This window comes from Phoxinus phoxinus, assembly GCF_949152265.1.
Source record: "Phoxinus phoxinus genome assembly, chromosome: 8".
NCBI classification, from domain to species: Eukaryota; Metazoa; Chordata; class Actinopteri; order Cypriniformes; family Leuciscidae; genus Phoxinus; species Phoxinus phoxinus.
The window spans coordinates 29,687,609-29,704,686 of NC_136883.1; the positions used below are offsets into that span (position 1 = coordinate 29,687,609).

At 38.2% G+C, this 17,078-nt stretch overlaps 1 protein-coding gene across 1 annotated transcript; it reads left to right on the top strand.

The window, feature by feature from the left end:
- The first annotated feature begins 1,142 nt into the window (after nt 1–1,142).
- n4bp1 (nedd4 binding protein 1) lies at nt 1,143–13,873 on the top strand. The gene is made up of 7 exons (XM_079620783.1): nt 1,143–1,732; nt 4,780–6,293; nt 10,673–10,803; nt 10,917–11,013; nt 11,513–11,620; nt 12,261–12,362; nt 12,445–13,873. Exons 1-7 carry the CDS (start codon nt 1,424–1,426, stop codon nt 12,749–12,751), a joined length of 2,568 nt encoding a protein of 855 aa, XP_079476909.1. The 5' UTR covers nt 1,143–1,423; the 3' UTR covers nt 12,752–13,873.
- The last annotated feature ends 3,205 nt before the right edge of the window (nt 13,874–17,078 follow it).

Sequence of the window (17,078 nt, forward strand, 5' to 3'; positions counted from 1 at the left end):
GCACTCTTTTGTGCTGTCTGAATATTTGTTCTCTCTCGTGTCTAGAGCGAGTGCTCTCGTGGCCCTCAGTGGATAACAGACTGTTGTTGTGAATGAGCTGTATAGCTGCCTCTGCTTGTGTAGCAAACTGCCTCATGGCCTTGCACTCTTTTACAACAGTCTACTTTTGTTCTAGTTCCTCTTCAGCCCCTCCCTCGTCTGCACAGATGCAGTGCCCACACACTCTCGGTCCCTGAGAGCTTGAAAGGAAAAAGTACTTCTATTGATGCACAAGTTTTAATTGTATCCTGAAACTCAGGTGTTCAAGTTTTATGCCAGACAGTTCTGTGAATAAGAGTGCTGTCACTTATGTAAATGCAGAGATTATGTAAATGTAGGAGGGATAACATAGTAACATTCAATATGTCACTAAAATGTTTTATTTAGAAATTAAATATTGCAATTTTGAAAGAAGATATTTTATAAGTCTCTTGCAACTTAAAAAAGTCACAAACAACATTGGACCCCACTGATATTGATATTTATTATATGGGGGCTATATTAATATATAATTTATATATAATATTGATATCAATATTATATATGATAATATTATTTATTATATAATTATATTTAATTATATGGATACATTTTTTTTTTTTAAATATTCTTTTGTGTTCAAGTTTAGACAAAAGAATTCTTTGGTAAATTATAATAATAAAAATTCAAAATGATGACAAAATGTATAATTATGACAAAAAGACAAAATAATTAAACTTTTCAATATAATGTTGACATTTTATCTCATAATTGTAACTTTTTATATCATATTGATGATTTTTAAAAATCTCATAATTCTTATTTATCTCATAATTTTGTATCTCAATTTCGACTTTCTATACATAAATATGATTGACAAATATGACAAATTATGACAGCTTCATATTTTTCTCTCATAATTATGACTATGACATAGTAACTCAAAATTATGACATAAAGCCATTTATGATTAAAAAAAGTAATAATTATGATTTAGTATCTCATAAATGTAATGTTTTTATGAAATAATTACGTTTATCAAATAATGTTTTTTTTCGGGGCTTTCATGTAAGGGTGAGTATATCATTTTGTTTGTATTTTGGCGTAAACTATGGTTACTACTAGCAACAGACTCTTATCTGCAATCAGAGCAATGACATATCAGCAACGTCGTCGTCTGCTGATGACGTGCGCGGGGTTTTCCGGTTGCGACGGCTTGAGATGTTAGGCTAGTAGGCTAACCGAGAGTAACGTCAAAACACAGATACTACAGCGCTGTTGACAAACGTCAAGAGACAGCGGGCGGGAATCTAATATGAAAGGGGTAAACGATTCATTTTACTAGTAGTGGTTCTGAAAGTGAAGTCGCCGTGGTCAACATAGTTTGATATAGCTAAAAAATACGATGTCAACAACGCGGCCCCTCCTCGGGATGAAGCGAATCACCGAGGTAACCTGTACGGAGCCGCCGAGAGGCAGGCAGTCCCCGACCACCAGCAGAACGCAGGCAGAGCCGCTCACCGTAGACGAGTTCACGGTGCATGAGGACAAGCAGACCGAGCTCAGATGCAGCAAACCGAAGGTCGAACAGGTTTTCCAAGTGACGTTCACGATTATTGGGCTCTTGGATCACACTGGAGCTCACGGAAGTAAGGCTTCCAGACAGATCTGGCTCCAGCTGAAGGGGAAAAAGGAAGATGTGATTAAAGCGAAGGTAAATTAATTGAAGATGTTTATAGTAAACAATATTGCTACTTGTCTTTATTTATTTATAATAATAAAAAAAAAAGACTGTCAGAAAGTTGCAACGTAATATCTGGAGGAAGCTGATGTCAGACTGAACTCGCTCAGCTGCTCTGACAACATGTTTGTCTTTATTTGACAGTTTCCCATGTGTCCCATAGTATCTCTTGTGTGACCCGTTCAAATGATATGATCAGACTTTTATTTAACCTACTAAAATAATGTTCATTTTCAGACAACTTGGCATTTAAATAAAGTTATACAACAGTTCAAAGAGGACTTATATTTAGTCTTCAGTCTGTTTAGTCATAGACCGATCCTTTTAGTCTTTACATTGCTTGGTGAGACGCAAAGCTTGATGTTTTGACTTCACTGGATCCATAATCCATTATTTACTTCACTAAAGATCTGGTGTAGAAAAGTAAAATCACATTCACAGTCATGATGTATCATTGATTGAACATGTGCAAGGCTGTGATTCATACCTGTGAATCACACTGGCAAAATCCCAGGCCAGTTGTGCTGATACTCAGTACAACAGAACAATTGTAAGAGTTGATCACAGTTGAACTTTATTATGTCATTTGGGAATAACTGTTGCCAAACCACACAGATCCAACATAGCCAATGCAATGGGATAAGTGTATTTCATAATGTCTCAGTAGACAGAAACACATTAATAAGCTTTCACACACGTTTATAGATGATCCAACCCTGTACATTTTCACACAGATGTTTCCCGTTAATGTGGTGTCGAAAAAATTAGTTTCCAAGACGGCAACAAAAGACGTGGTTTTTCACTGAATACATATTGTGTCATCACCTAGTTCTGCCATGCCATTGTTTGCAATTCTAGTCCAATCTAATAAGGAAATATAACCACCATTGCCAGTAAACCTGGAATATCCTTATTGTTAAGCCATGAAAAGGAAACCACTCATTGGATGTGTTTCGCCACCATGTGCACTTCCTCTTTGTCTAAACATTTTGATTTATTTGTATACTTTTTCACAGGTGTAAATATAATAACTCCAACCACAAAACTAAAATCACATTCAATTTCACATGCAAAAAGCTCTTGTCTCCACATCTCATTGACTTTTTTTTTTCTTTTTCTATATCTCTTCCCGTTTGAATTACAATAACCTGGTATCTGCTTCTCATCCAAACTGTGTCATGAATTTTCTCATGGGTCTTTGACAGAGATCTGTTTGCTTAGTCAGGACAAGATGGGAGGCCCCCAGTGTATTTCACTTTCGGTTTTAGTTACTACTGTGTAGTGGCTTTTAACCTAGTGTGTCATTACTGGTACTGTATATGAGTATTTCTTTTACCGTAACTTGCTCGCTCAGATCAAAGAAACAAAAACTTCACCAGAGATGTGGCAGAATGGTCCACCCCAAGGGGTTCCTGTGTTGTTGTTTTTCTCAACTTCTGATCTTCAACTGGTAGTTATTTTCCACATAGGCAAGATAGCTTCCTCAAAGCCACACACAATCAATATGATGACTATGAACTATGAAGTTAAGAAACTCCAAAGTAGACCAGTTATACTCATTCTTTTTAACTTCTTTAATGCATTTTAGAATATTTGTGCACAATTTGATTATGCAAATATGATTTTTTTTAACAAGCTCCAGGTTTTCTGTGTTCTGTTTGTAGGGCTACAAAAATAATAATAATAATAAAATCAATATATGAAAAATTACTATAAGACTATTACACTGTAAAATAATATACTGTAAAATGAAAATACTATTTGTGTCTTAATCTCTAATTTTGTAACGTTAAAACCATTGAGCTTTTATTGGTGGAAAACCACAGGGTTAAAGCTTCACATGTGTTGGCATGCAACAGGCTTATAAGCTCATTTCATTAAAAACGTGAAATAATTGGCAGGTATTGTGTTTTCAAATGCACATTGTATACAGTATCACAGCACTTGAGAGATGGAGACCACGTGAAGCAGCATTTACTGAGATCTGAGACACTTATTATGAGCGGTTTCATGCTTCACTCTGAAACACAGCATGCATATATTTATATAAATCCCAGCCTTTGAGTTTTGATAATGGCTCTAAGCGTTCAGCCAGAAGTACTTTACTAATACGTATACTAATATTTTAGCATATGGTGCATTAACTTTTGCTCAGTGTTGGCTCATTGTGAAATGCATAACACAGAGTAGCTCTGTGTTTTAGCCAGTAACAGTCTACATTTGGTGTCATACTTGCATACTTGGATATGTACTTTCATCGATATGATAATGAGCATGTGGAATCTCCCTAGAATAATGATGTAGCTCTTGGTCATTTGGTCCCTCAAGGCAAATCATATATGCATGCTAGTTTAAAGTAAAGAAACCAGTTTGACTTGTTTTGCTTGTGAGAGTATTAAAGGGTTAGTTCACCCCAAAATTAACTAATTAATCTGTCATTAATTACTCTGTCATGTCGTTCTAAACCCGTAAGACCTTCGTTCATCTTTGGAACACAAATGAAGATGTTTTTGATGAAATCCGAGAGCTTTCTTATCCCCTCCATAAACAGCAACGCAACGACCACTTTCAAGGCTCAGAAATGTAGTAAAGACTTCGTTAGAATTGTCCATGTGCAGTGGTTCAACCTTAAGTTTGTGAAGCAACGAGAATACTTTTTGAGCGCAAAAACAAAACAAAAATAACGACTTTATTCAACCATTTTCTCTCTTCCCTGTCATTCTCCTACTCTAAAACATTGTCTAAAACGTAACCAGCGTTGGAGAATTACAGGAAAGTTATTGAATAAAGTAAAAAATATCTTCATTTATGTTCCGAAGATGAACAAAGGTCTTACTAGTTTGGAACGGCGTGGGGGTGAGTACTAATTAATGACAGAAATTAAATTTTTGGGTGAACAATCCCTTTCATTTTTAGAGCATTATGCTTGTGTTATGTCACCCTTCTGCTTGTAGAAGTGAAGTTTTCTATCTTTTGCTATTCATGTGTTGTAAACCTGTTCTGCTGTGATTGTTTTTCAGGAGTATCTGAAAGGCCTGTGTGACCCAGAACTTCAAAAAGAAGAATGGTACCCAGTGGACATGCACTGCATTTTCGCTGGTGCTCGTGGACTCTTTTTGGACCGGCTGCTTAGAGACACAAGTGCAGAGGTACAAGTTCTGGAGCCAGGCCGTCTGAGGTTAAGCGGGTGCACGGAGGCCGTCGTCATGGCTCAAAGTCGCGTTCAGCAGTTTGTTGCCCTCTTTCAGGAGAAGCGAAGCTTGCCAGCTGACAGGGAGCCCTTGGTTAAGCGCACTTTTAAGACTTTCGTGGAGGAACGAGCTGATAAATATGCAATGGAGCTGCTGTTGCTGCCCAGTGCCCTCAAAGAGGAACTTTTGGGCTTGGCCCAAAGCCCCACACAACCTATAGTTATCATAGACCTCGAGCAGGACCGCTCTCAGACCAGCACACCTGTAACTGACCTCTCCAACCGTATCCTGGACACCACTTTTGAGGACAAAACCTCAGGTCCTGTGACCACTTCTGACATTATGCTCGGTTTCAACGGTCGTTGCAACAAGCGACGGTCCTCTGAAAGCGAGCAGAGGGACACTAAACGGCAATATTCGCTGGAGAGGAGAGAAGAAGAGCAAAGGGAAGAACGGCAGCTTCCGGCTGTTACGTCTGCGAAGGGGACACTAGCTGCTAGTGAAGTCACGAATGAAAATGAGGCTGTAAGTCCTGAGACTAACTTGCGCTGTCTTGTTAACTTCTTCCGCACCATGGGCTACCAGCAGGAGGTGGTGGAGCGGGTGGTACGGGAGACGGGGCAGACGGAGGATACGTTTTTACTGCTGGAACGAATTGTGGGGGAGACCCAGAAGACCCAGAGCACGCAAGGAGCCCAGAGCACCTCTTGCAAACCCGACCTATCACCCTGCGTAAACGCCTCGTCTACATTAACCTCCAACAGGCTCAAAGAGAAGGAACGGGTGCAGATGCGAGATCTCACAGAGATCAAGTGCAAAGAAAACATTAGACCTCCTAGTACTAATGGCATAGGTCAGAAGAACCAGACAAGCTGCATGCCACTGGCCTCAGCCACTCTTAAAAGAAACAATGGCGCACAGAACGACATATGTGAAGTGATCATCATTGACGACGATGATAACGAGTTGAAAGATATAGAGAGGAAGCCCAGAATGGCGGCACTTGATTTGAAGTCGGAGCCCCGGTTCGATTACCTACCCCGCGGTAGCTCTCAAACAATGGTTCCTATGCGAATGGAGAATATGACCCATCTCCGCAGCTCCTCTCAAGGCCCTTCTCTTCGGACCACCGACACACGACCAGGTTGCTCTTACCAGACGCTTCCTGGAAGGGCACCTTTACCTCACTCTGAGGCACATTGCACCTCTAAACCAGCACCCCTCACCGGCATGTCTCGTTTTCAGCAGTCCCTGAGAACCCCCTACCGGCTAGTGCTACAGAACGAACCGGGCTCCCCTGATCTGCGACACATCATCATTGATGGCAGCAATGTGGCAATGGCGTAAGTCTCCATCAATTTGTATAATTTTTTGGGGGATATTTACCATTCTGATTCTTTCATGTAGGTCAGCGGTTGTCGTTTTAAAGTGAGCAGCGCAAATTAAAACAATGGAGTGGTTCACACCACAAGCGCTCAGGCTGGTTTACAGTAATGATCTTTCGGCACTACTTTCTCTTATATTTTTATCTAGAGCCAAATGCGCTTCATTCAAGCCCTTTCCGCTCTGTGCGTGTTGCATCTCTCTTCCGTTAAACTGCCACATTAAGAGCTGCAATGACAGTTATTTTAGCAACAGTAGCAGAAACACATTGAGCAGCAAAATAGATACTTTTATTTATATACTTCTTGCAGAAAAAAAGATCCTACAAATACAATAATTTGTTACTGTCATACAGATGACTTCGACTGTTTAACTAAAACAGGTTTGTGACAAGTTAACACATGGTGCCTTTACATGTTTTTTTCTTCTTCATGCATTTAGCATTATATATCAGCATATTTAGAGCATTTCATAATAAATAATGTTATAATTTATAAAATGATATAGAGATGGCAAGGTTAGACAAAAAAAGTTTGAAATTACTAGTTAATTTTGGTTTGTGCGCATGAGTTTTGATTATTAGATTATGTACAGTGTTTGTTTTTAGTAGTTTATTATGTTGTGCAAAATATAAAAATGGTCCTTTTCTTATCCTCACACTTTGTCAGTTCCAATTGTAATGGCAGCTTTGTCTAAAGCTATTCATTATTTCTAAACCATTTCTTTTCGGTTCTTTTGGTCATTTTTGAGGGAAAATTGTGTAAATTTCTTTTGTGTTTCTTTTTCTTATATTGACATTACATTAGGCATCAGCCACCCAACTTTGTAGGTTACAGTTATTGAAAAATCCATCTTAGGAGTTAGGGTTAGAAAATTGGTTGACAGCTAGTTGCTTAATGCAAAAAACATATTACTGCGCACTCTCTTAACCACATTTATTACAAACGTTTCAGCACAACAAGCAGCATTTGTCAAGCTATAGCTAGTTATACCTCCAAAAATGACCCAAAAGCACCATAAATATACCCTAAGCAATTTATGTGCTATATTCCATGTCTTCTGAGAGCACACATGTTTTATGTGAGGGAAAGACTGAAAGTTTAGTCATTATAAACAACTTTGTGTCCAGTGCTCTTGTATGGCTTGAAGACTTGGAATATAGCATTGTATGGGCTACTTTTATGGTGCTTTTTGTCCTTGACAGATCCCGGTCACTGCTGCTTTCATTGTTTGGAAAGGAACAGTGTGAACATTCTTTAAAATGTCTACTGTTGTGTTCTCTGGGAGAAAGAACATCATGAGAGTGAGTACCGGTAAATGACAGATTTTTAGGTGACCTAAACTTACTACAACTAAATGACGCAGCAGTATTTTAAGTTCGGCATTTAATTAATGCTTACTTTATGAAACCATTGTAAAGGACAGATGTGATTGATGCTTTTTTTGGAGACAATTTGAGGGAGTGTGAAAATGTTGAGTACCCATGCATAAAGGTTAAAGTAGGCTAAGTCACTTCTAGTAAGTCACTTCCAGTAAGGTCTGTGAGTGTTTTTGAACTGTAGTCTGTAAATTGTTTGTGTTTGAAAACCTAAAACCAGGTGCAACCCCCTTCTTTTCTTTCTGTCGTTCTCACCCACACCCTCTTCCTCCTTCCCACCTAAAAGGCAACCTCTCAGTGGGTCTCTCCCATTGCCAGCCCCTTATTTTTGCCCTTTAAGTGGCTTACCGGAGGTGACTGCGCTTCGTAGAAATACTAGTGTGGAAACTGAGGTGTTATACAGGGGTGAAGAGAGGAAAAATATCTTTTTAGACCCTACTGGTGATAGAAATCGTGGGATAAGGTGTTAGGTGGGAGTTTTTATAACGTAAGATCTTTACTTCAACAAAAGATGTGGGCATGTACTAGAAAGATTTGAAACATGGAGTATTCTTGCGTTTTTAAGAAATGTTCCCACTCAAATAATCGCAAGAAACAAAAGGTGTACGTGTAACTAATTACGCCATATTATCCATGCAGAGCACAGAACAGTCACACTGTCACATGTTCAGCCAGTCTTGAAGACAACAGCTCACACAGGGTTTCTCATGGCTGATTTGTATGCTTGCATGATATTTGAGATATGAATCCTCAGGTGAAATCTTGTTGCCATAGCAGCCCAAATACGCAGTTACCAAGAACCGCTGCCACAGGAGGTCAGGAAGGATCTTAAATATCTTGCAGTTGAAGATAACCTGTCATTGTGAAGGAGAGGTCAAAGGTCATGGGTTGAAACTGGCGCAACGTATATACAGTTCCTGATCCTGCTGTAATGATGTTGATGTGGTTTGGCACAAATCCAGGATTTTGTTATTGTTTCATTTCTCATATCTCTGTTTTCTCAAGTGGTATGGTTGTTTTGGAAGGAAATGTTCCTCTCACCTATCTAGACTAGGGATGTGCAAGACTATTTGACTAGCCAATTGAATGATACTGCTGCTGCTAGTTGACTTGCAAATACTGGTTATTATTTACTTTTTTCTTTTGCACATTTAATGTTTTGCTTGTATATTTTTTACAAAGGCTGAGTTTAAATTAGTCATGTTAATGTTACAGTTTAAAATGAACATATTATTTTGAAAAGTGTAGCTATATCAGATATCTGGACCAGAAATCAAAATAATTTATTTTAACCTCAGATTTTGCATGCGTTGGTTTTCACACGTGCCGGGTTCAGAGAAATGTCCTCTTGAAGATGAGCAAGGTGAGGGAGTGTTTTGAAAGCCTACACACAACTTTTCCGTTTTCTTCTGTCATGTCAAACTACTATAGGCTTGTTATACTACCGGTTATGAGGGACAATACTGTATGAAAATTTTAATCGGATTAAAGGTGAAACATTATGATTGAAACTTACTTGACACTTTAAAAGTTGCTATTTCAACATTGTCAGTACACGTCAAGCTTTTCCTGTGATTTTTGCCTCCCGTCATGTCTTCAGATACTTTTCATACACAATAAGCTTGTTCAAACCCGGACACCCAAGTGGTTGCCGTGGTAACGGACAGCAGAACCTTAACTTGCTGACTTATGTGAACTAACTTTTATTTGAGGATATCTGTTTATAATAGGCTATTGGGTTTGAACTGATTGGGCTCCCCTTCTTTTGTTATATTCCGTGGTCTTTGCCAGTGTAGACACGGTGTCAGTCTGTACTGACACAATCTAGAGTCATTTCGGACGAAGGACCACCTTTACGGGTCTCTTACCTGTCCTTTCAGTTTAAGATAACCGGGTCAGAGTCTGCAGTCACTGGATAAAATCTTCATAAGGATGAGTTCGAGGTGAACCACATGGGTTTTTTATTTGGTGTTTTTTGTCAGAAATACAAGGGAGAAATGAAAGGTATTTTTGCATATTTAGCAATTTACATTTCCAGACTGGGAAAGTTATCTGACTCTCTACGTCAACGATCGCTGATTTAGTAACACTTCCTGTTTAAAATAACTTTCTCTCGAAGAGGGAACTTCCCTGTGACCCTTCTGTGGTTCATATGTGTGTCTTTGTGTGGATGGGTGGGTGTGTGTGTACATGGCTGCACATCTGTATACGTGTGTCATTCTCTCTGAGCGTTCCGAATAGATGGAGATGTGCGTCTATTTTTGCACCCTTTTGCGTCAGTTGCATCTAATCGAGACTTGCCGAGGTAAAAGGAAGTAAATGGTTGACCACTGTTCTCAAATGCATTTACATATGTACTTATCTCTCTATCAGTGGTAGATGCATTGTGAAATTGAATGCAGAGCTGTTTCCTGATCAAGCAAATTGATATTCAAGAGGGAAATTTGGTCTTTGGTTATTTAATCAGCCTTCTAGGTGAATTTAGCATGTTTGAATGTGATTGTAGACTTCTTGCTGCATTTGGGTATATACTGCATGCATACTATTTAAAAATTCAGTTTGCAGAATGTAATAACTGTTTCAAACATCAGTTAGCCTACATTATTATTATTATTATTAATAATAATTATAGCTTGTTTAGTTTAGCAACTTCCATCCATTTATCATCTTAGTAATGTTGTATTTTAATTACAATTCTGTCAAATATGAGTCCAGAATGAGATTAAAAAACAAGTTGTGTTTGATATTTATGGCTGCACACCCATAAGGGAAGAGTAAAGTGGAAAGTGTTGCACTGTGGGCTACATTTTGGCATAAGCAGTAGGCCATCCAAATACTCTATGAAAATAGAAAATGTTCACACATTGCACAACATGCGTGTGTGTAGATACTGCATACTGCTAAAATATGATATTCCAAAGTTTGATCATGACCGTTGACCTCCCTATTTGCGCTCACCAGGCATGGACTCCATCGGATCTTTTCTTGTCGTGGGATTGCCATCGCTGTTGAGGCCTTTTGGCGCAGAGGGCACAGAGAAATCACTGTCTTTGTTCCTCAGTGGAGACAGAAGAAAGACCCCAACATCACTGGTAGGAGCTCAGCTTTCTCCTGTCATTAGATCAGCAAAACAGGTTTTGTTTATTTACATGCATATGATTTTATCTCCAGTTAAAAATAGGATGTCTTGTCCTTATTATTACAGAACAACACTTTCTGATCCAGCTGGAGAACCTGCGCCTCCTTTCTTTTACCCCGTCTAGAGAAGTGTGTGGACAGAGAATTTCCTCCCATGATGACAGGTAAACTGTTAGAGTCATCTAGACTCCTTACAAAATAGTATTAGCTTATGAATTAGATACATTTGCATATAGATTTTCAATGATGTTACAGGAAATCACAGAAATGTATGTGGATAGTGATGGGACAAAAAACCCTGATAAACTGTTTTATGCACTGCACACATCAGAAATGTAAAAATATATGCACTACATTTTGTCTCTCATATGCCACACATATATACAGACAGATATTTACTGTGCATATCATCTATTTGCCTATTTTTAGCACTGTTAAATGCAATCAATATTTCTAGATGCCAATATCAGTATGGAAAAAATATGAAGTGGAGGAAATGAATAATATAAACAGGTGTTGTATGCTCCATTTATGGTTATTTCATGAGCAAGTGGGTAGGATTGGAAAATCAAAACCTTTGTGCATACCCATACCTTGTACACAATTTATATTGGCCCCAGGTTCTTTCTCTGAGCCCTGCTTGATCTATGACTGTCTTCACAGGTTCCTGCTTCATCTGGCTGAGAAGACCGGAGGGGTCATCGTCACCAATGACAACCTGAGGGACTTTGTGAGCCAGTCCGATGCGTGGAGGAGGATTATTCAGGAGAGGTAAGAACAACATCTTTACAGCAAATGTCTAGATGGCCATCAGTGCTTCACTCAATTCCTAATGTTAGTTACATGCTTTACCATTCAACATTTTGGAGTCAGTAATTATTATTTTTTTATAAAGAAATAATACTTTTATTCAGAAAGGAGATACCTGTACTAAATTGATCCAAACTCCCATTGAAGACATAAAATGTTACAAAAAGTTAGTTTTTTTCTCAAATAAATACTGTTCCATCAAAGAATCCTAAAAATATATATATCAGTCTCCATAAAAATCTGTTTTCAACATTGTTTATAATAAGAAATGTTCTAACATTTTGGACTGATTTCTGGAAGATCATGTGACACTGACTGGAGTAATGATGCTGAAAATTCAGCTTTGCATCACAGGAATAAATTACATTTTAAAATATATTAAATAGAAAACAGTTATCTTAAATTGTAATAACATTTCACAATAAACGTTTTACTGGATTTTTGATAAATGCATCCTTGGTGAGCATAAGATACTTATGCATTCTTAGCATTCAAAATCTCCCAAACCCAAAACTTTTGAACGGTAGGGTACATGGATGCACCTTTAGTGTGCTGAGTTCCTGTTTTCTTAGATTTACAGCTCTTTTTATGGATTTTTCAGACTCTTGCAGTTCACCTTCGTAGAAGATCACTTTATGATCCCAGATGACCCACTCGGAAAGCATGGACCTCACCTAGACCGGTTTCTACTTAAAGACAGTCGGTGAGTTTAAAAACACTCCAGTGATTATCACACATTAGTTGTCTTGTCTGTAACTCCTCATGACTGTTCTGTCCTCTCACAGAGGTAGTCCCATAATGCCCCCCCTGAGGACAGACCTTCGGGCAACCCCGTCAGTTTACGGCCCGGCAGCACAGACCACAGCACATCCCTCTTCCCCTTCCAACTGGCCACACTCCGGCCCTCCAGACTGGCACCTTCCTCGACCGTCCCCTTCTCCACCCCCGCAGCGGTCGCCCTCAGAAACCACAGAGCTCAAAAGGAAGCTGTACGACATCTTTCCTGACCAAAAGCAGCGTATTGACCGCATCCTCGGCGACAACCCATACATGAGGGACCTGAATGCGCTGTCTGGCCTCTTGTTGGGCTGACGCACACTTTAACACAAATTTACAGTTTTCACTTAATTATTTTTAAGAAATACCATGATGGAATTGCGCTGCTACAAGCTTTTTTTTTTTCAAGGTTTGTTTAAGGGACTCTGTTCGGTCAACAAATTTAGATGAAGATACGACTGCAAGCACAATAAACCTAAGTTATAAATTGTTTAAACGCAAGCTTTAAATATACGAGTGTATAGTCCGAATGGCATAATTTGGATGTAAATATTCACAAAGAATAATTTTCCTTTCCTGTAATTATCTATTCAGAAATCTTTAATCTAAAAGGTGTTCCAGCTACACAGTTGTTTTGAACTGGTTTTGCTCAAATTACTGCTCAAGGACAAATGTTGATTTGATGTTTTTTTGATATGATTGTGCTTTCTGTAACTTCTGTTCTGTAAATATTGACATTATTGAGCCAAATGAGTACTAGTTTCCAGTCACTCAAAGTGCCCTACTGAAGTGCCCTATCATCTGCTTACAGGATAGAATTGCTCATTTCCTGTTCACTAATTTTAGTTCCTGTTAACTTTGGTGATGGTCACAAAATGGTATTTTGTTTCTAGGAATCCTTGGAGACCCCCTGTATGACCCAGGAGACTGTGAAACAGTTAAATGGCTTAAAGTTCCCAGATTACTCTGTGACCTGACACATCTCTTCCTTTGCCTGTTGTGCAAGTCACTGTCATATAGCAAACATGAAACCAGAGCCATCATCAAAGTAAACCTTTGTCCCAGTTACGAACATCAGAGGGCGCTGTGGGATTGCCAGCTCTTACCAACCTCATTATGTAATGGATTACTGAGGGCTCGAACAAAATGCAATGCACAGTTTTCTTTTTGAGCATATCATTGCCACTAAAGTTAAATCATAGTTCAGTATTTTCACCGTTATTGTTAACGCGTTGTTAAGACATCACTGAAATATGTTTAGCGTTGCGTTTTGTGAATTGGTATTCAATTTTGGGAATGAAAATGCATAGACGTGAAACCCACGGAAGCGTCACAGACTCGGCAGGTACTGTGGGTATCTCACAGTATGGCTGCTGAAAACCTTTCGCTTTTTCTGGAAGGCAGAGTAAATAAAGGCCAAATATGTGTTTATCAGGATCTCTATATTCTGTCATTTTTTCATAATTAAGTATCAATTTTGTTGTATTTCAAATGGGCATTTGAAACCCTTTTGGATTTCACTGATTACTTTGGGAATGTACTCAGTATAGAGGTGTTTCTGCATTATATCGTGTATGGCGGTAGGGGGCGACATCACAGCTTTAAAGACTGAGCTCATACAAAAGCAGTCGGTCGATGTGAAGGAGCATATGAGCAGTGACATTACGCTATCGGATTACTTTGCCTGTATACGAGTAATAATATCAGTATATTATCTAGAGCCAACATCATTATACTCAAATATAATCCCCCCATCCTCAATTCCAATTTCATTTGAAGTACAAACACGGTTATTTTCAAGTCAGGAAACTAGTTTTTGGCAGCATTACAATAGGGGTGTCCCTGTCCTTCCTTCGTGAACTTACATGCTTCACAGGTTCTTTAAGGTTTCACAAGATGAGCAAACTGAACCTACCTCATTATGCAAATCCTGCACGCCTTTAAGTGAATTTGATTGGTCAATTGCAGACTACTACAATGTTTGGGAAAGAATGTTTCTCTTTAAAAAAAAAACACTGGAAAGTCTTGACTTTTGTGAGAGCATGGGAAATGTTTAGGAAGGTCTGCATATGGCATGAGCTCTCAATGTTTAAGATTAGTTTAAGATCATTGTTCAGTCGCTCTTTCTGTTTATTGCATCTTTTTGGAAGGTTCTTAATTTCAGCATTATTTTGTCATCAGTTTTAAGCAGTTCAAAACGTGTTTTGAAGAAAATGGTGGAAGCCCCAACAGCAATTTCCAGACCTAAACCTTTCTTTTTATACCATCTGTTCCCACTCTGTCCCCTTTTCTGCTGAACAGCGAGGGGAAAAAAACTTCTTTGTCCAGTCATGGGCGGGTGGTTTAAATGCCATCAACATTCCAGAAAAGCTCAGCATTCTCAGGAACACAGAATTTGTCCTCTCCAATATTGCTTGTTTCCCTAAACCTAAAATTTCCACCGTCTCCATTAATCTCCATCCCTCTTTTTCTCTCTCTTTAGTTGGAGAGCGTGCTTGCATAACTTGTCAAAGTAATCCCTACCAGCCCTCCCCCACTGTCCTGAACCCACTGGTTTAAACTAAACCAGCAATGATGGGAGCAGCATCTGCTGGGATTACCAGTCAGGATGTCATATAGCCCTTTAATCTTTAATCATAAACATGCCAAAGATGCCAGATCTTTATTGCAAATAAAGGAAGCAAGATTGACTGAACAGAAGATCAGAAAATCAGAAACAGTCATTCATAAGTAGCACAAGTATGCATGAAAACATTTGGTTCTGATAGACTTCATTGAATAGAGGCATTGTTAACACAGATTATCATTAGTAGGAAGGCTGAAGCGAGTTGAGGAATGTGGATAATATTAGTTCCAGAAAAAAACTATAAACTATCATAGTTTAGATAGTTTGTGGTCATGGACTGTATCCAAAATTTGCAAACAGAAACTGTGCAAGTATAACAAATAATGTTTTTTAGTTTTTATTAATTAAAAAAAGGTAACATTTGTCAAATTTTACATTTTTACGATTTTGCTTGAGATTAGTCATAATTATTTTATTCTATTATTTGTCCTTAAGTGTGCAAATTTGTGTTTTTTAGCTTATTTTTTCCCTAACTGTAACGCTTTGAAAACAACATGACTAAAAAGTCTGCTTTAAGTAAATTTCCATCAAATTGAATTGAATATAGTTTTATTATTATAATATTCATATATCCATATTTTGGATTAAGAGATGTAGGCCTGGTTTCACATACAAGGTTTAGATTAAGTCAGGATTAGACATTTAAGTAGCTTTTGTAAATGTACCTTGTATATTTTAAGATATGTCAGTTAAAACAGCTCAAACATGCATATTAGTCTGGGACAAGCAACCTTGTCTTTGAAACTGATGGGGGGTTAAAGTTTATAAATGACAAAATAAATGTCAATAATGGATCTTTATACATACAACATGTTTTAGTGTTGCTTGCCTGAATATCATCATATTTGGGGGTACAGTATGTTACACAACAATAAATGCAATGATGGTTATACAATGTGAAGAAGGAGTGGCTTCATTCAGGAGTTTGCTGACCAAGCAGTTTCAGGCAGTGATGTAGTGAGAGCAAGAGTTCTCTGGGATTTCAACATGGGCTGCACTAAGGGAGAGAGAAAAATAGACTGTGACACACTGTTTTGAATCATCAGAGAGGCACACTGGTTGCTCCCGTGGCTGAGGGAGGAGACACTCCTATTCCTCCATCTGCTGCAGAGCTGTAAACAATGATGTCATTTCCTCTCAGTGGCTGAGTTGGCGATTTTGGATACTTAAAAAAGAGCACAGGGCTAATTTAGAGTGAGAGTGCTACTGTCCCATCTAGAGTGCATTATTTCGCTTGCAGCAGATCTAAGCATGTTAAAATATCCTTGTGATGTATCTCTAACAAATGACTCATAATAAGTCATTATTAATATACAACTACAGGTGTGGGTTCATCTTTATCAACACATTTCCATAGGTGTGTCTAGTCTATAGTACAGTCATAGATGGCACATTTGTAATAAAGTTTGGTTCTACTGACAGACAGGCGTGTTTTTTTCCATTCCCAGTATATTTACTCTCACCTTTCAACACCTGCTTTACACAATTGAGGTAAATTCACTGATGACTGTTCATGTGTTTCTGCTATGTCTGACAGAGCATGAATAAATATTGTTGTTTTCCATCTGTAACTATGGAACAAAAATATGGAACAAACTGCATGCAAGTTCAAATTGAATTATTACATGTACATATTGAATATTAAATTAATATGTTTATTTTAAATAAATATTATTATATTATAATAATAATATGGGGTGAATACAGATAAATTGTGCTAGTTTTTTAACATTAATGTTACGATCCAATTAATAGCTGAATTTACCCAATATATAAATGACCAAAAAAAAGACCACTGCAGTTTTATTAAAGAAATTGCTTTACAGTAATATTTATTTGTGCACTGTGCAGTGGAGTATAAAAGGTGGGCAGACTGGGCACACTACTAAACAGCAGCTGTTAATTGCACTAAACCACTGTCTGTTCATGAGGAGACATGTAACATATTGTGATAATCAGTAATACGATACCTTGAAGTATTGACTTGCACCCAATGACAGGTAAAGGTATATCTCT

What these genes read in the sequence shown, in the direction of transcription:
- n4bp1 (XM_079620783.1), top strand. Translation starts at nt 1,424, where the DNA reads ATGTCAACAACGCGGCCCCTCCTCGGGATGAAGCGAATCACCGAGGTA. An exon ending in AAGATGTGATTAAAGCGAAG is followed by an intron (nt 1,733 to 4,779) that starts GTAAATTAATTG and finishes ATTGTTTTTCAG; the next exon opens with GAGTATCTGAAAGGCCTGTG. An exon ending in ATTTCCTCCCATGATGACAG is followed by an intron (nt 11,014 to 11,512) that starts GTAAACTGTTAG and finishes CTGTCTTCACAG; the next exon opens with GTTCCTGCTTCATCTGGCTG.